At 52.5% G+C, this 18800-nt stretch overlaps 5 protein-coding genes across 5 annotated transcripts; 3 read left to right on the plus strand and 2 right to left on the minus strand.

Annotated features, from left to right (window-relative positions):
* Positions 1–338: 338 nt before the first annotated feature.
* TGAM01_v209653 (hypothetical protein) lies at positions 339–5199 on the minus strand (the record flags this gene model as incomplete). Its single annotated transcript, XM_018808061.1, has 6 exons — positions 339–2608; positions 2670–2791; positions 2946–3211; positions 3560–3847; positions 4016–4584; positions 5025–5199. The coding sequence occupies 6 exons, from the start codon at positions 5197–5199 to the stop codon at positions 339–341; spliced, it is 3690 nt and encodes a 1229-aa protein (XP_018658718.1).
* Positions 5094–5324, plus strand: TGAM01_v209654 (hypothetical protein; the record flags this gene model as incomplete). Its single annotated transcript, XM_024550608.1, has 1 exon — positions 5094–5324. The coding sequence occupies one exon, from the start codon at positions 5094–5096 to the stop codon at positions 5322–5324; it is 231 nt and encodes a 76-aa protein (XP_024404650.1).
* A 7416-nt stretch (positions 5325–12740) lies between these two features.
* TGAM01_v209655 (hypothetical protein) lies at positions 12741–14171 on the plus strand (the record flags this gene model as incomplete). The annotated part of the gene is made up of 1 exon (XM_018808060.1): positions 12741–14171. The coding sequence occupies one exon, from the start codon at positions 12741–12743 to the stop codon at positions 14169–14171; it is 1431 nt and encodes a 476-aa protein (XP_018658717.1).
* A 1192-nt stretch (positions 14172–15363) lies between these two features.
* On the plus strand, positions 15364–16751 carry TGAM01_v209656 (dolichyl-phosphate beta-glucosyltransferase; the record flags this gene model as incomplete). The annotated part of the gene is made up of 3 exons (XM_018808059.1): positions 15364–15483; positions 15548–16291; positions 16350–16751. 3 exons carry the CDS (start codon positions 15364–15366, stop codon positions 16749–16751), a joined length of 1266 nt encoding a protein of 421 aa, XP_018658716.1.
* A 524-nt stretch (positions 16752–17275) lies between these two features.
* Positions 17276–18775, minus strand: TGAM01_v209657 (squalene monooxygenase; the record flags this gene model as incomplete). Its single annotated transcript, XM_024550609.1, has 2 exons — positions 17276–17587; positions 18236–18775. The coding sequence occupies 2 exons, from the start codon at positions 18773–18775 to the stop codon at positions 17276–17278; spliced, it is 852 nt and encodes a 283-aa protein (XP_024404651.1).
* Positions 18776–18800: the final 25 nt, after the last annotated feature.

An 18800-nucleotide genomic window follows, 5' to 3' on the forward strand; every position in this document is an offset into this window, starting at 1 on the left:
CAAGGGAGGGAAAGTGAAGAAGAAATCACATAACGCCGCCTGTTCGCCTGTCCGCCGCCAAACCCCCTCATTTGATGAGGTGCCAACCCTTTGGTACAGATAAACAATCTGTGCTCTTTACATTGCCATGGCCCAAAAAAAGGATGATGAAAACCGAAGATGAAAATTACTGATGCAACAAATAGAACAAGTGAGAATAAAGATGAGAAGATGGGGAATAGGGGGAATAGAAGAGTAAGAAAAGGGGGAATGAAGTGCTATACACCATTTTCAACAAAAACACAATGGCAAGAAATAGTTTCCTGCTTTTCTCTCATCCTTTCCTTGGTAGGAGCGCTTCACAAGTCGTCGTCAGATCGAGAGGGACCGCCTGACTTTAGGGCTGGCGACAGGCTGATGGCTATCTTTCTAGGCGTGACACCGTTTCCGGCTCCGTTTGCAAAGTTCTTGCGTCTGCGGTTGAGATTCTGCGTGATTGACGAGTTGGATTCTGTAGAGCTGCTGTTGCGTCGTTTGCTGTGCATCAGCTTCCCTAGTTCGTCATCATCGTCCTCGTCTGCTTCTCGTCGGCGTTTTTCAGACAGGCGCTCGGGTGGCGGCACGTTAGGCGAGGCGCTTGATGGCCGTGGAGCAAAGTCGGCATCAGCATCCTCATCGTTGTCGTTATCGTGGTGATCGGCATCGTGTTCCGCGTTCTCTTCCGCATCTTCGTCGTCTTCATCAGAGTCGTAATCCACCAGGGGTTTTGAGGAGGCGCCGCCGCTGTCGGAGGACCTATCTCCTGAGCTCTGGTCTTCGTTGTCATCTTCGGGATCTGACGAATCCCAGTACTCCTCCTCACGTAAGTCAATCGGCATATACTCTAGCATTCTAATATGAGTTGGTCTCTTCATCATGTCGTCGTCCGTGTCGGCGAACATGTCCATGTTGGTTGTGAACCCTTCTGTATGATCATATCGCATGATCAAATCTCGACAAGGTGGAATATGCTCGACGAGAAGCAAATTATCTCGGTGCTCAGCCACAAGTTGCTTAACCATGTCCCTCAGGTATTCCTTCTTGATAAAGTCGAAAAGCTCAGTGCACGCGGCACTGACAAGATTGTCACGCGGCACCGTCTCGACCAAGACTTCTAGGATTGGACCCAAGACATCATTTGTAATGAGATTCTTGACGTACAGCTCCTCCTGGAGACCGATAATCAAGCGAACGCATCGAATCGAAACCAGCTGCAGATACTTGTCGCGGCATTTGAGAAGCAGGATGATTCGTGCTGCCAAATTATGGACAATGAAGAAGTACCTGCTGAATCGATGATGTTGTCGAATGAAAAAGCCGAGCACCTCTACCAGCCCCGAAAACATGGCAGCTTCCTGAACGGTAAAGTCTAAATTAGGACGGCTATCCAGCTCGATGATGGGCTTGAACAGCCTGACGGCAGAAGTATCGTAAAAGCGATTCAAAAAGTGTTCATGTTGTGGGTCGACGGACATTTGCAACCGAGCTCTGAACGCATACTCACTGGTTTGCTGCTTTTGACCGTTGCCGTTGTTGCCGTTGGCGTTGCCATTGCCACCAGCGTTGTTGCCATTGTTATTAGTGGCAGGCTCGCTGTAAGCGGCGGTGTTTCCATGGTCCAATATGACTCTAAGGGCATCTGATATTTGAGTCTTGATGCCCAAATCAACCTCGACCAGGAGAAGATCGATCAAACAATCCAATAGCGATGAGGAGCCCTCCTGCATCTGTCGGAAAATGGTTTGGCGAATCAGCATTGGATCGTGATCAATGATGGAAATCAAGATGTCTGTAGCTCCCACGCGCACAGCCACGTCAACGTGCCTCAAGCCATAATAGATGACTCGGAGCAGGCCATGGTTGAGGAAGTTGATGTACAGAGACTGCCTAGCAGGGGCCTGCACGGTCTTGGCGATGGAACAGCATTGCTGAATGAACAAGACAGCCTCTTTTCGCTTCTTTGTCTCGGGATAATGGGCAGAGAAGATGCCAAAGAGGTTCATGAGGAAGCCCGGACTTGATTGCAGATGCTGGACAATTTCGACTTGGTTGAAGAAGATGAGGGAGCTGAGCACGGAGAAGGTGGGATCGTCGAGAATTCTGGCCAAGACAACGTCTTTGAGGTACTGGAGACGGTACGTCTGATGGATCTTGCGGCGAACGTTTTCATCATCGATGGGCACGACCTCTTTGAACCGTCCCTGGTTGCTGAGCCAGTGGCGGTGATTGGCCTTGTGGCTGGGGAAGTCAGGGTCGTATTCCAGAGCGCCGACAACGCCCAGCAAACATTCATCGGAAACAGAATGCTCAATAATGGAGGTGTCGTTGAGTAAGAGAATGGTCTTCATAATGTTGCACAGACGATGCAGGTCAGGAAGGCTTTCCAAATCCTCGGCAATCTCGACCAAGGGGATAAGCTTGTCGATGTAGTCTTCAGACACGATGTATTTGGCGACAGCTTCACGGCCAGCAGCGGTCGAGCTCGTGGATCTAAGGCTGGTCTCGATTTCGGCCAGATTACCTAGTTCAGCAGCGGGGAGGTTGACGGGAGGGATCGGTTCGATGGCCAGTTCATCGTCAAGATTATCGTCTACAAAGGCCCGCCATTAGCTACCAGCTACACGGAAGTCAGGATGGGGATGAGCACATACCTGTATCAGTTTGTTGATGCTGGAGTGTCTGCTGGACGGTGTTGATGAAACGCCTGGTTTCGCGTTGACGGTTAGCTTGCATCATTCTTCTTTCGCGTAGGCGATCGCGAACGCGCTGGCGACTGTTCATCCAGTGTGTCCCGATTGAGGTTGAGGACATCTTGACTGGGATTGGAGGGAGCAGCGATTGGAAGGTGATGGATGAGGGGATGGGAGATGGGAAATTGGAAATTGGAAGTTGGGAAATAAGAGTTGAGAGAGTTGAGAGGGACAAACCATATCATGGCGCATCCTTCGGCCTCTTGGAAGCTCAAAGCCATATCCACACCACTGCCTGGCTCCTGCCATACGATGAGCGTTTCTGTTGCGCCTACATTAGTGGACATGTCGTCATCACAAGAGATACGCCAGATAACGGGGGCGCGCTTGCCTTGTTGCTTCTGGAAACCATCTTGCTTCTGGATCGTTGTCTCGAGGAGAAGTCGTTCGGGCTGGTCTTCGGATTCTACAATGACTTTGGGATCTTTGTGGCCATCTTCGTTCTATAATATACGCAAGCAAGCACACGCGCGCGCACATTAGCCATCAAGAAGCGACAAACGACGAGGACAACAGAGACATGGAAGTCTGTTTGAAAGGTGCCAATCGCAATGGCTTTACAGTGATGAGAGGAATCGAGGAATCGACAAAGGAAAAAAGAAAAGTGGCGAATTTTGGACTAGAGAGTGAGAGGGGGTGAAAGAGACGAAGCCCAAAGGCATCAAACAAGGCATATACGAAGAGCAACGGGTCAATGACGGATGGGGGAGAGACGCAAAAAAGAGCCAAGGACAAGAGGATGGAGGAGGGCAACGACAGCGACAGCAACGGCAAACAATGGAACAACTCACGGTCGCAAACTTGGCGGTACAGAAGCCCGTGCCGCGGTCAAACCAGTCGTTGTTGCGCAGCTCATAGACCTTGACGCGCTTCTTGTCCTGATGAGGCACCGGCTGTGCCATCATCAAGGACTGGGGATCGTCCCCCGTGACGAGTTGGTCGCCGTAGCCCACCAGGTCGGGCGCGAGGTCGAGATGCTGCTGCAGGGACAGCTCCGGCGTCTCGGGATGGTCGAGGATGGTGAGCGCCGCCACGGTGCCGTGCGGTGATGCGCCCCGTGGAGATGGGCGCGCGCGAAGCTATTCGGACAGGCAGCGAGCAGCAGGCCTGGCGACTCGGGATTCGGGACGGCGAGAGATGCAGGTCGTGAGAGCGGCCTTGATGGAATATTTTTTTGGGGCGGCCGGCCTTAGTTTGGTTTGCGGGTTGCGGGCGGCTGCGATGTGGCGTTTCAATGCCAAGCGAACGAACTTTTCCCCCTTCCTCAGTGCGCCATGCACAGCACAATCAAGGCGCGACACACAGACGCAGCGCTGGAGAGGGCCCTTGCGTGTCGATGGCCTCTCGTTTGTTGTTGCTCGGCAAGTCAGGGCTCTGTGATACGACCGGGGCCAGTGGCGGAGGAGAAAGGCGTCAGGTTCAGGGCCTTTTCTGGGGTGACGGAATATGTCGGGAGAGACAGGCAGAGGCGCGACCACCAGGCGATGGACGCAGTGAGGCCTGGCGAGGGTCGAGGATGCGCGCGCGACGCAGGACGACGAGGCGTCTGATGTTGGATGGCTGGCGGCAACGCTGAGGCTGCGGCTCGATAGCGATATGCTGGGCGTCTGGGCTTGTGCTTGTCGGCACGAGAAATTGGGGATAGTAGTTGCGAGCGGGAAAAGCGCGTGACCACGGGCGGCGTCGTCGATGGCGGCAGTGGAGCAGCGAAAAAAACAGGCCCTGGAGCGGCTGCTTTTTAATCTAGAGCCTGGCCTGGCCTGGCCTAGCAGCTGGCGCCTGCAAAACTGGGGGCCTCCAAAGATGGCATCTCTCGCTGTCGTTTTTTTCGTTCGGGAGGGGCTGCCTGCCTGTGCCACCGCCTACAGGGACGCTTTCCAGGCGTTGACGTGCGATTATAGCAGCGGGTGCGCCTGCTGCCTATCAGGTTGGGCTGCTTCTATTTTCCCCTTCCTCTTCTTCTTCTCCTTGTTCCCCTATTTGATTTCTACTACTACTACTAGTATCCTCTCATCACCGGCTGGTTCTAAGCGCCTGTGCCGAGGGCGAATCTACTGCTAGTGGAAATCTTGCAGCCTTTGCCGTCTGTCTGTTGGTGATGGCGATGATTGCTGATCCGAAGCGTTGGGCGCAAACGCCGCATGCCTGCAGCTGCACGAATCCCGGGGGTTACATGGCGCGGCTCTACCAAGGTACCTTGCTCCTAGGCACCAGCGTCGCATACCTGCAAGTACCGTGCTAACGGCTATGCTGTACCTGTCACGAGCAGCTTGCAGGCGCCATTAAGCTGCGACGGCGCACCGTAAGCCGCCCAGTCGTGCATCAATGATCTCTGCAGCTGCAGCCTCTTTGCACCGGCCGCCGCCAGAAAGTCCGTGGAAGAGCAAAGGAAGAGCACTAGAAGAGCCCGGTCTTGCTGGCTCTGCGACATCACAGCTGCGTCAAAAATGCTACCTAAGGACCGGAGCCGATGGCCGCGGCTGGCATCTCATCCCTCCTTACCGGCTACCCGCATCGGCCAGGGTCCATGCATGTACTGCGTCTGTTTGTACCTAATCCGTCTCAGCTCAGTCGACTCGACTCGCGCGCTTAATATCGACTCTGCTGTCTAACTACTTGTGCAAAGTCCAGCCCTCAAGTACGAAGCGCAGCTGCTCGGCGGCAACACCCTTGGCTCATCGCGTTGCATACTTGAGGCGTCATCACTTTCCTCGTTTCGTTCCATCTTTGTTTCTTTTCGCCTCTCCCCAGGCGCTGTCTGTCCGTTACCACTTTCGGAACCCAAGCAACGCCACTGGCACGTGATATGTCGTCAGGCCAGCGTTTTGCTTAGATCGGCCAAGCACGCACAAGCCCTTCCCCATCTGCCACCCGCAATTCCCACATAATAGCACGGCCACTAGCAAAGAGCCCGGGGTTGCACGATCAATCTTGGCCGCATCGCATGGTCCCGATCTCTCTGAATCGTGGTTAATGATGCAAAGTGACAAGAGATCTGCAAGGCCGGCAAAGGAACAGACTCTGGAGACAGAGCGAGAGAGAAACAATGATGTGCGGGGAGGATAAGACGCTGGAATGCCTACCCGAAGCTTCAGCCATCTCCAGCATTTACTCACGTCCCATATCCGCGACTAAGCTAAGCGCTCTCGGCTGATCTATCACTTTCGCTCTCTGGGTTCATATTAATTTCCGCTGTCATGATTCAACGCTGCATGAAATGGCGCCCTCAATGCATAACCGCCGCGCTTGTCACGGCCGAGCATGGTCTCTCCTTACAAGCGTTGCATCCAAGGGTATCCTCAGGGTAACATCAATCCATCTTTGTGCCTCATTCTTTTTGTCTGCCAGCCGCTAACTCGCTTCTTAGCTAAAGTAATTAAATCATGCCTAGAGCCTGTCATACTCTAATTCCCGGCCGGCCCAGCTTTTCTAGCGACTTGCTCTAGGGAGAGAGCTGAGGCGTTGTTAGTGAGTCGAGAGGGACCTGATTCGCCCCCAGTCGATGGCACCCTCAGCCGCCACTTTTACTTCATTTGCGAATCACGGGCCCTGGAAACCCCCCTGGCGCGACGCACGGCGCATCGATTTATTGCCCAATTTTCCGGGGACGCGGTACGCTAAAGTGGAATAGGGCGGGTAAATCAACCGGCTCAGCTGTTGGGTCCAACCTTGCACGCTACCACCAAGTATACACCAGGGAGGCATCTCGTCTTGTGATGCATAATCGACCACCTATCTTTATCTCTTGGTCAATTTACTTTCTGTGTTCCGCCCTTTTTTGCAGGGAATATTACATCCTTCTCCAGCTCCCCTCTCTGATCTTTCGGTGAGCAAACATAGCAACCATTTTGCTCCAAAGTCGCTACAACGCCACAATCTGCCATTGGGCTCCCTTAGCTGCTACTTCTTCATGTCCTTCGCTTAGGACGTGATCAAAGCTACACAAACAAGATTCATAAAGTCAAACTACATAGCCATCGCCTCTGGCTTTAAGCAGTATGGCTACATGTTGCATCATATACGATCCTAAGCAGTCATCTAAATGACATATCGACACAACGAATAGACGACCAATACAAGTCTATTTCTCAGGAGTCATGTCACTTAGACTCATCATAACATTTTTCAAATTTCCCTCTGTGATTTGAGGTGGCACTCTTGCAAATCGTTTAGAATTGAACCCAGTTGATTGTCTTATGACCAACGAGCATCTATAGAGGCTTCCACAAACCGGCCCAGACTTGGCACCTCCAAAAAGGACGCAAATGATGGCAGCAGATATGACGCCATTGCAATTGTCTCAGCCAAGACAATATTCGGTTCCAGACAGCCAAATGAGCGCCGAGCAAGTGTTGGGGGAGAAATGAGGGCAACTTTCAAATCTGCCTTGTCCAGCCTGATTGCTTAGCGTGGCAGCTTTGTCCACAAGTCACCTACTGCCTAGAATGCCCAATATAGAAACAGCGCATATTATCACCGCTTTTGTCTTATCTTGCTGTCTCTCAAGTGAGACACGGCACAACGAAGCTGGCAAACTACGCCAGCCATCATGCATGTCTCTAATAGCATAAGCCATTAGGCTATGAGCTGCAAATAAGCCTGCCCAAGTATGGAGCACAGTCACCTTGGCTATCCGAATGCCATGTCGCCTTGTGCAGGTACTAGCGGGCTGCTGGACCACGTTGATTCGTAAAACCATGCTGTCTCCCTTTATACTTGGGGTTAATCATAATGTGACGAGCTGATCAAGCAAATCAGCCTTTCTAATTACTCAAAGTAATACCATCAACTCGAGAAGGTACTATGTGCATATTGATAGGTGATACAAGTGGTACAAGCGTCTACATCGTTTGAGCCGCCATGTTCATCAAATCATAGCCATGTGCTCAATCTATGGGATGGGAGGCTTCTTGTTTGTGAGCCCTGACCAGCGTGGGACACATACTATGCGGGATCAATCAACCGGTGTGGACGACCCTTGCTGCCGTTTACACCTGCATACTATAGCGTGGCCACGTCTTCGGAATCTCAGCTACGAACGGTGAGCTAGTGCTCCTATACCAGCATTAAACCCTATGCAACACCACGGAGTATCGTTGATAGCATATGCAGTTGGCTATTGCTGTCGCCGAAACGGGAAATGGAGGCGCTCGCTTTGCGCGCTGTATCTACAAGTCTGTGCTAGCCCGCAAACATGGTTGACGTGGGTGTCAATAGCTTGAAAGAGCTGTGGGCCGCCGACGCAAGCCTTGCATCTTCATGGTACGAGTGCGTACCAGGTACTAATTCTTTATGACAGGGAGAAGCTTAGAAGAGGAAAAAGCAACAAGGAAAAGAGAGAGAAAGAGATACGCAGAAACGGCATAGCGTGTCCGGTAATACCAAACATGCTCCTTATCTTGTGACACTTGCCTTTGCAAGTGTACTGATATGAAAATGCTCGGTGTGTGCATACATTATCTTTTTTTTTGTCTTATCTCTCAGTCTCTGTATGTACAATCATATGTACAATCTGAGAGATGGCAGGCTGGAGTTTGTGGAACCATTTTCGGTCCGGATAGCCGCTCCCACGTCGAATATGCATGGTGCATGCACCACGAGAAGGCTGCCATTGGAACACTGGGAGATACTGGAAATCCAAACTGCCCATGTCGTCTGATAGATTGAGTTCTAGTTCAGCAGTGATGCAACCATACGGCTGACATTCTCCGCTGAACACGTGTTGGGCGTTTGCGTTCTGAAATGACAACAAAAACTAAGTAGGTACAAGTACAAGCCCCAATTGTGTTTACTACTTGGTACAGAATGCCATTCTACTTCTAGTGTTTTATATTCGAGATTCGGGATTATCGACTTGACACCCACGCCGAATTGGGAACATCTTCCGAATTCACAACCTACCTCTTGCAGCTTAGTTGAGCCCCAATTCTTTGGCTTCTTTTGTTACATGACAATCAATCTGGCCCACGCTTGTTGGCAAATGCTAGATGCGATTTTGGCTTGCAGTTGACAACAAGATGACAGCATGGCGACCACTGCGCCGTACTCGTGCAACATCTGAATACGGATCAAGGCGCTCTGTGACGCATGAGAGACTCGACAGGTACAGAGTACTCAGCACTAAAACGTGTCTTGTCTGAAAAGCCCATTGCAGGTGTACGCTGCATATCAGTACTACTCTTTCTTTCGACATGCCTACACTAGCACTGCATTGCTATCTCGCTTCCAAATTGGGGGTTAAAGGCGTCATTTCCACTCCTGGTCGAGAAGATCTGCCACGTTGGCTGTGGCGTTGTGATAGAGGATGCTGCCGGGGATTCTCCTAATCCCCCCGCCCAATGAGCCCGCCACGATCTTCGCCTTATCGAAATGGAAGCGGCATCGCGGCACTGCCTGGTTCTTGTCTCTCCTTGGCTTTTCAGCCCGTTCGTTCTCCTCGCATGCAAGGCCCATATTTTGCTGGCCCAGGTCCACCAGGCACGGATTAGGAGCCGTGTTCCGATAGGAAGGCAGGCGAGGGATTCGGAAAACTATGATTAGCTGTATAGTTGAGAGGGCAGTGGCTGCGTGATAATCAACAGCCTAGAGAAACCCTAATCTTGACCGAGATCAAAAAGCGATGGCGCCAGGCTGTAATCTCACCACACGTGCGTGTAAGTCGAGGATGGCTTCGATATTAGGTATTCGCCCTCGGAATCGGCGCCTCGGCATTGCTTTCTTCTTTATTATTTTCCTCTCTTTTCATCACCGGAATCAATTAGAGGACTTCAGGCAGCATATGCATTCTACACATGCTCTGGTATATGGCATGAAGTCATAAAAACAGTCAAACTAGGGCTCGGGCTCGGGCTCGGAGACTAGTCGCCGGTCTCTCTCTCTCTATATTTGCCCTTACAACCGCCTGTCCTGGCTCTCCGCCGTAGGCTATTATGCGTTCTATTTTAGCGTGCGTGCGGCTGGACTTTGGCGGCGCCGTATCCGCCCACTTCGCTCAACAAACGACGGGGACAGGGGCTGTGGCACATCTGGCTTGGGTGGCCTTGAGTTCAGGCACTCTAAACTTTGATGCCCTCGAATCCCCACCAAGAGAGCGGCATTTGAGCCAAGCAAAGCCGCCACCCGAACTCCCAGTCAGCGGCCTAGCAAACAGGTAATGGGCTCGGCGTGCTGCTAGCAGTCTCTCGTCTCTTTTCAGGCACCAGGTCCGTCCGCGCACAGGTTCCCGTACTTGGTACAAAGCAGCCCTTGCGTGAGTTGGAGGGGGGTCCGTGAGCAGAATACGAGCATTTGCTGCAGCCGGGCTCCGGGGTCGACCTTGTTTTTTGGGCAGATCAGAGAGCAGAGGAGCAGCTGTTCGGCGTCACCATGGCTGCTGGCGACGCTGATTTGCCGCACGCGTGCTGCGGGCAACGAGGAGCTAGACGATAGGGTGCAGACAACAGTTCCCCAGCGCAAGAAGAGGGGGGAGAAACGTGAGATAACGGACAGCGGCACGGCACACAAACCGAGCTTGATTACGTTTGGATCCAAATAGAGTTTCCGTTTCTCCTGATTTTTCAAGCAGCGTGTCAGAGATGAATGGAGCAGCTACTGGTAGCCGAACCTTGAAAACGACGTTCCAGGCTCTAGCAAGATGACAAACACAGACAGAGGGAATCTCGTTACCACGGTCAGATGTGCACTGTAGGGCGCGCACCATGGCGTGGCGATGAGGGAGAGGAGCGAATTAGGTGGTGGCGATGCTTTCTCTTTTGCATTGGACTCTCTTTGGCCTCGTGTTGTTGTTTGGCGGACACTGACAGAATCCCGTGCCGCCGACCGTTTCCTCGACTTGCCGGCTCGTCATTGACGGTGTAAGTCATGCCGGATCAGGCACGGAGAGCGATATAAGCACACATACATTATGCCTCAGCTACATGAGTACAAGAGACAAAGAATACGCACAACGCCTTGGACCAATGCCGTTGCTGGATGGAGAGTGGCGGACACGTCTGTCGGTGTTTTGGCGGCGGTGGTGGTGGTAATATTGATTTCCGTCTACAGGATTATTGATTGATTTTCAATATCTTGGGAGCTGCTGGCCCTGTGAGTGGGCTAAGGTTACGGCACCAACCCACCGCCATCAGGTACCCGCAACTATGTTTGGTTGCTTAGTGGGATCGAATCGTCCAATTCTCCCTACGCTCAACTTTGTTTCCTGCGCGGGGAGTTAATTTAGCGCACTCTGACGGTCCCAGCTCCCTTGTCCGCGGGCTGCTGCCGCCACGACGGTGACGGTAACTGGAACTGGAACTGCAACTGCAACTGGAGAGGGGACCCATGTTTGCAGTAGTGGTACGGAGTACCATCTGCTAAGAGACGTGCAATGACGGTACAGATACGATACGATGAGAGAGACGTCTCGCTCTCTGATGTTCTCAAAATTGGATCAAATGTGTCATTTCTTACCTATGCATTGCCTTTATTGGCACAAAGTTTCACAGGTGGAACAATGAGGCCATTGTCCGAGGTGAGACATGACATCTTGCCATATTAACTCTCTACTACTGCTACCAGCAATAGCAATATAATACAACAAGCCATTACTTGCAGACAGATGCCAAGATAGCGAGGAAAGGTTGCTCCGTTTGGCCTGATTATAAGTACCGGTACCTTTCCCTCTCTCCCTCCCGAACAGCCTCCTCCGGTCCACGTGTGTGCCACCGAGTCTTACGACGCAGCTCGTTGCACCGCATCCCTCGAGTCAGCCGCATCTGCCCTCTGCAGGCCAACCATTTACGCCCCCGTCGCAGGCGAGCAAAAGCCACCCTCGGGCGAAGCGTCCAGGCCTATCGCATCCCCCCAATCTCCAATCTGCCTCTGGCCCTCCTATCTCTTGAGGATCCAAGTACAGATACGGGCCAGGCTAAACCGACAGGGTGCATATCTAGCTGTGCTCGTACATGCAAGTACTACTACTTTCACCGGTATGTCCAGGTCCAGGTCCATGTCCATGTCATGCCATCTCATATTTCAGCTGGCCGCCTAGAGCGCAAAAGTGCAACTATTCCTGCGTCTGCATTCCGGCATCTCCAAAATTTCCCTCCCCCCAAACTGGTCTATTTGCCATTTTCCCTGCAGTGCTTTTCATCTTAGGCGCAGCCAATCCTCGCCCCCATCTGCTCGATCCTCTCCCTATATGTTTCTCACTGTGCGCGCTCTTCTCCATCTGTTAATTCCGGCGATCCGCAAGCAAGATTTCCATCTCTGAGCTGCCGCTATTATTCAGCTTGCCGGCCTCTTTCGTATTCATTTTTGCTTTCTATTCTCTCCTCAACTTTTGTTTCTTTGCATTGCCGCTTCACTGCTCTTTTATCAGCTCTTTCTTCCTCTTTTCAATTTTTGTTCTCGTCCCCGTTCGCGACTCCTCTTATTCGCTCCCCATGGGCCTGCCTTACTGAAGCTGAAATCAACCTTCACGAGCTAGATCCAAGCTCTATAATAGGTCACGACACCTACTTGATTGCTCCAGGCGTGTCTCACATCGATTCCGAACCAGGCTTTCCTCATCCCTCGCATTTGATCCGATCCACACCCTCTCACTTACAAGTGACCCATCCATAACGAGCGTATCGAGGCTTGCCGGATACTCATATAAAGCAGACGCTTCTTGCTTTGGCTTATATCTTGACAACCGTTCTCACCTTCCCATTACTCCCATTACTTCTACATATACCACCATCGGGCATTGATAAATCAGATCTGCATCATCTCGGCACATCATCTGCTTTTGCATCGCTCCCTTTCTCCCGAAGCTTACTGAGCGGAGCCACTCTTTACACCCTGTTCGCTTATTCTACTATACCCTGGTTATCGTACTGCTTGGTATAACTCGATAGGATCGGATCTGGTGACGCTGAACTCGGCTTCCTCCCGCCTTCAGCTGTTCAAGACCGACGAGAAAACACTCCGAAGGAGACAAAAGAAGCAACAATGTCCATCTTCTCGCGCTTGAAGAAGAGCCGCCAGCAGGCCAAAGAGCACAATGCTAAGCTTGCCCAACAGGAGAAGAAGGAGGACGAGGTAAAGACTCCTTACCGGCACGTTCCCAAACATGCCGCCGCCGACGCCATTGCCAGTGCGCCGCCCAGCTGGAGAGAAGATGATCGCCAGAAGATCCAGGAGCAGAACCGCCGGAGGAGTGCCATGGCTGCTTCTTCCAGCCATAGCATGAACATGCCCGGCATGCCTCGTGTTGGCAGCGGCTTGTCCCACGTCTCATACCCTACGGACAACGACGCCACTCCCATGGTGCGCCTGCCCCGAGCATACAGCTACACGGGTGTCTCGCCTTATACGTCAACCCACAGCCGAACCACCGCAAGCTCAATGCCTGATGTTGGATCGCAGTTTGCGGCCTATGCTGCCTCGACCAAGGGGAAGGAAGCTGTCAGAGGGTCTGGCTATAATACTTCCAGGACCAGCCCAACATCCTCACAAGGTTTGTCGTCGCCGTCTTCTTCCTCCTCAGTGTCAGCGTCTATAACTCTTATTCACCGGATGCTAACCAGCCTCTTCCCACTCCCAGAAGAATCAGAGAGCTCCAGCGGCTCAACGAGTTCTCAAGATGACCTCGAGATGAGGCTCAACCGCCCTCCGGTCGTACGGCCTCCCACTGGTGCCGAGATGGCTCCTCGTCGACCACGTGTAGGCAGCCGGCGCACATCAGATTCCGCAATTGGCCGGATTGCCATGGCCAACTCGACCAAGGCGGCTGCCCGGGACTCTCGCCCTCCTCCGTCTATGCGGAATTTTGGCTCGATTGCACCCATTGTCCACGCACCTGCTCCCATCCTACGAATCACATCTCATCCGCAAGGTGACTTGTTAAACTCGCAACATCGGCAGAGATCAGAAACATCTTTCCCTGGCTCTCTCAACACCAGCCTCAACACTTCTGCAGCCACCCTCATCTCTACATCCGCTCTGCCTGCGATTGACGGCAGCCCTTCCCCAGAACAGCAGGAGTTGAAGGAGCTGAAGGTGCATGTAGTCAAGGAGCCAAGAACAGTCAAAGTAGTTCGGCTCACGGGAGGGGAGCGAATCCAGCCTGGCCCCAAGAAACTGGCCACTGAAAAGCCCGCGGAGGAACCTGCAGAAGAGCCTGAAGAAGAACCCCAAGACCAGCCTGTTCTCGGCCTCGCCTCTACCCTTTATCCCGTCCCTGCCCCTTCGCCTACATCTGCTCCCGTCTCTGCTCCCAAGGCTAAACAACAGTCTATTGTTATCAACGTCTTCCCAGAAGCGGACTCAATCCCCGAGCCTGAACCTACCAAGAAGTCTAGCCGATTTTCCAAGAGCGGGACCAAGATTCCCAAGAAGTCTCGCTGGGCCAGGTCAAAAGCTCAACCCATCACTGTATAAGCTAAGAGTCTTGATTTTTTTCGTTTACATTTCAGCAACGTTCATCTTCTCATTGTTATTGTTATACAACTTGTCTCTTGCATTGCCTTTGAAAATGGCACACCCTCACTATGACTGTTTTCATTCCTTACCTACTCTCGGGTAATCAGTATTTGGATATAAAAGAAGAGGGAATGTACGGCATTTGGAAAATTTTGCTTCTGTTTGCTTTAGAGATTTTTCGTTTTTCGTTTTTGCTACTCTTAATATGCTTGTGGCGAGAATTTACAGCTGTATTATGGTATGAGCAAGTTGGGTGCGCCATTCAGGCGTCACCAACATGGCGAGGAATATACATGCAAGGAAAGGGGACCACTCGTTATGATGGAATGAAAACTTGGGTTTCTTTTTTCTTCCCTTGATAAAATAGAGAGCGTGGATACACAACATCCACAGGCTCATATAAATGGCACTGGATCGCTTTTGCTAAACCTCATTTTTATATTTCTTATTTGCTGCATATGCTTGTTGACTCAATTGGCTTCTTCGTACATTGGACTGGGATGACTGGGGACTTGCTTTCTATTTCTTACTTGTTGTCTTTCTTCCTTCAAACACCTTTCTTAATCAGCCTCGCTCGCTATATATGACAATATTTCTTTTGAAAAAAAAATCTATAATCGACCGTCTATCTATCAATTGAAGCCATCCATCTAAATGTCATCCGAATCATCTGATCATCACAGCACTTGAGCCCTATATCCGTTAGATAGTGCAAGCTACGGCACCTAGAAATTAACGGCAGCGCCCCACTGAACGGCCGCCGAGCCCGCTACTTGTGATTGGCCAGCCTTGTGTGGGAATTGCGAAACTGTGGCCTCACTGCGCTGAAGTCCCCTGTTTGTTAGTGCCAGGGCGTATTAATAGCAGCAAGCTCAACTTGTAGCAAGCTGCGACACCTCGTCATCAGCCATTCGCCAGGTGTCAGCGAACCCTTGATCTGGCATCTGGCATCTGGCATCTTTTGCGCAATTTCACATTCGTTTCACTTTGTTTTTCCTTTTGTCCCTTTTTTCTGTTATTTCTTTCCATTTCCTCCGTTTCTTCTTGTGCACTCTCTTCTTTTCTTTCTCCCCTGTGCAATCTAGTTTACAACCTCGATTGACTTGGTTCTATTCCTCGTCTAGCCTCATATATCCTCGTCGCATAGAAAATGGGCGTAGCGACAGCCTTGCTGGAGCTCCCAGCGCCGCTGTGGGAATGGATCAAGGCGACTCCAGTTCCCATCTTGCTCGGCCTCTTCGTCGCCCTGATTCTATTCGGGCTCGTTTCTGTAAATATCAAGATAAAAACACACCTTAATTGAACTGCCACAGCTAACTTAAAACCTGCCACAGCTCTTCATCCTCCTCCACCTCGTCGCCTCCAAGCCTCGCCCCGTCCTCTCCTCTGAAAAGACATACATCACCAGCAGCCCTTCCGGCAAGACGACTCCTCGCCCCCTCCCCTGCTGGTACGACCGATGGCTCGCGGAACGACACCTCAGCGAGCAGCGCCCTCGCTCAGGTGAAGCGAATCCTACGCCTGACGTCGGCTCCATTGAGCCCGCGGAGCTCCTCCTCAGCGTCGTTTTCCCCGCGTACAATGAAGAAGATCGGGTGATTCCCACACTGGAAGAGGCCGTCGAGTACCTGGACAAGCACTTTGGACGCACCGCTGCTCCTCTTGCTGGCGCCAAGAACCCTCTTTCGCCGACGACTAAGAAGCGTCATGTGCAAGGCGCTGCTGGCGCTACTGATCCAAAAGACCAAGGCCTTAGCGGCTACGAGATTATCATTGTCAATGACGGCAGCCGCGACAAGACGGTCGATGTGGTGCTCGATTTCGCGCAGAAGAACGGCTTGGACGATGTGCTTAGAGTCGTGTCACTGGCTAAGAACCGGGGCAAGGGCGGTGGCGTTACACATGGCTTTCGTCATGTTCGCGGCGAGTATGCGCTTTTTGCCGATGCAGACGGCGCGTCGCGGTTTAGCGATGTAGCGAAGCTGATTGAGGGCGTCGAGGAGGTGGTTGATGGTTCCCGCCGAGGCGTTGCCATTGGTAGCCGTGCCCATCTCGTTGGTAGCGAAGCAGTGGTCAAGGTAAGTCAAAAACTTTAAAAATAACAACTCCTTTCCATTCTTTAGCTAATGCCTTCAGCGCTCTGCTCTTCGAAACTTTCTCATGCGCTCGTTCCACCTCGTGCTCACCATCCTCACACCCCCTGCCACATCCCGGATCCGCGATACCCAGTGCGGCTTCAAGCTCTTTACGCGCGCCGCGCTGCCGCACATTGTCCCGTACATGCATGCCGAGGGCTGGATCTTCGACATTGAGATGCTGATGCTCGCCGAGTCCGCGCCCGCGACGCCCGTCCTGGGCAGCGACGGCAGCGTCATTGGGACCAGTCCTGGCATTAAAGTCGCCGAAGTGCCCATTGAGTGGCACGAGGTGGGCGGCAGCAAGCTGAATGTTATCCAGGACAGCATCAAGATGGCTATTGGCCTGTTTGTGTTGAGGGCGTGTTGGATGATGGGTGTGTATAGGAGACGCCTTACCTGAAGCCACTACTACTAAATCGACAAGTACGAGAGAGACAAAATCGACAAATACGAGAGAGAGAGAGAGAGAGATTGAAGGGATTATAAAGACGTCAAGTCATAATAAAAGAAGGCCAGCTGGTCTCTTTATATGCCATAGATATATAAGTCACGCCACATAGATGTGGAAGAGTGAAGTTAAGCTCTGATGCTATTATAAGCCAAGCACGCTAGGTACTTGGCCAATTACTATAAAAGGAAGCATAAGAAAAGATGAACTGTCTTCATTTATATAAGTCTGAGTGCTATTAATATTACTTAGAGACTTTGACGTCTTTTTTACTAGCCATAACTGCGTGAAAATACATAGTTTTTGTTGCTTGATCCAAAGCCAATGCCTACCAGTACATTATAGGAAAAAAGAGAGAGAGAGAAAAAGGTCATGAAATCAAACCCGCTTTCATTGCCAATAGGGTGAAGAATAGTATGCCAAATGCAAAAGCGATATATATCAAAGAAAAGACCCCAAACCTCTTTTGATTCGCTTTACTGAAATCCTTCACGCCAAATGACGGGCAAAAAGACAATACATGCCTTCCACAGGATGAGTACGGCGTCCAGTATCGCCAGTGGCAGCTTCCAGAAGCCCAGCGGCCCGCCAATGACGTTGCACGCGTTCATCCAGATGGCCACAAAGGCGACGTAGAAGAAGTGGTACGCCAGCACCAGGGGCCGCTGGATGATGCCGCCGAGGAGGCCGGCCGGGCCATCGGTCCAGCCGCGGCGGAAGTACTCGAAGCAGCCCATCTGCAGGGCGCGCAGCTGGCGGTCGTTTGCGGCGAAGAGCGAGTACAGCGCCTGGGCGAGCGTGTTGATGATGCTGGTGAAGTTTTTGCGGCGCCAGTACAGCTTGTGCATGGCCTCGCGGATGGCCTTTGCGTCGTCGAGGTTGGGCACGCGGGCCGGGTGCAGCAGCTCGGCCAGCAGCACGGCGTCGTTGAAGGCCACGGTCATGCCGCCGCCCGTCAGGGGGTGCCGCATGTTGAGGGCATCGCCGAGCACGATGAGCCCATTGGGCGTCTGCGGCACGGCGGGTAGCCAGGAGTTGGGCATGCTGCGCGGGATCTTGCCGTCGGCGAGAGCCTTTTCGGCGGCTGGGCGGACGGACTCTGGCAGGGCCGGGATGGCGTGCTTCTTGATGTAGCCGCGCACGCCGCCGGCCTCGACCGACGCCTCGGGGATGCCCTGCGGCACGTCAAAGAGCGCCCGGGTCTCGTGGGTGCCGATCTGGTAGAGCAGGATGGGGTAGGCGTTGCCGATGATGACATGGCCATGCAGCGGCTTGGGCAGGGCCGTGTCGACCAGCTCGAGGGCGTAGAACTTGCTCTTGACGACGGGCTTGGTCTCGAGGACCTGCTTGCGGAACTTGGAGTCGTAGCCGTCGGCCACAATGGTCAGCTTGCCGAAGAAGAAGTCATTCTTCTTCTCGTTGGTCTCCTTGTTTACCGTGGTGCGCGATTCTACGCCCAGGATCTGGTCTTCGAACTCGCCCCGGATCGTCTTGACAACCTCGGTCTCGACCACTGTGATGTTCTTGTGTCCCAGGCAGGCCTTTCGCAGCTGTGAGATGAATTTGCCGTGGTGGAATCCGCATCCTTGCTGCTTCTCTCCCTCCGTCCCTCTTCCGCTCCAGGCATGTGTGACTTCGCCCTGTTCGTTGAGTCTGGGGTACGGAATCTCGCATGGCTCTCCGTGGTAGATGACGTTGTAGCCGTAGCAGGGGATTGCGTCAATGCCTTCAACGCAGTGGCCTAGGCCCAGCTTCTTCAGCGCCGCCAGGCCACCAGGCTGTAGGAGTTCGCCCACAATTCGATCAGGCTCGTGCATCCACCGCTCGAGCAGAAGCACAGAACGGCCTTGGTCGGCGAGCGCGTAGGCGGCAGCGCAGCCAAAGATGCCGGCACCGACGACGACGACGTCTGCTTCGTGGTAGCGATCGCGCCGTTCTCGCGTATAGATGTGTGAGGATGTCATTGTTTCCGACATTGGGGGAGAAGAGTGTGGATGGTTA

Source organism: Trichoderma gamsii, assembly GCF_001481775.2.
Source record: "Trichoderma gamsii strain T6085 chromosome Unknown Scaffold_49.2, whole genome shotgun sequence".
In the NCBI taxonomy this organism is placed as follows: domain Eukaryota; kingdom Fungi; phylum Ascomycota; class Sordariomycetes; order Hypocreales; family Hypocreaceae; genus Trichoderma; species Trichoderma gamsii.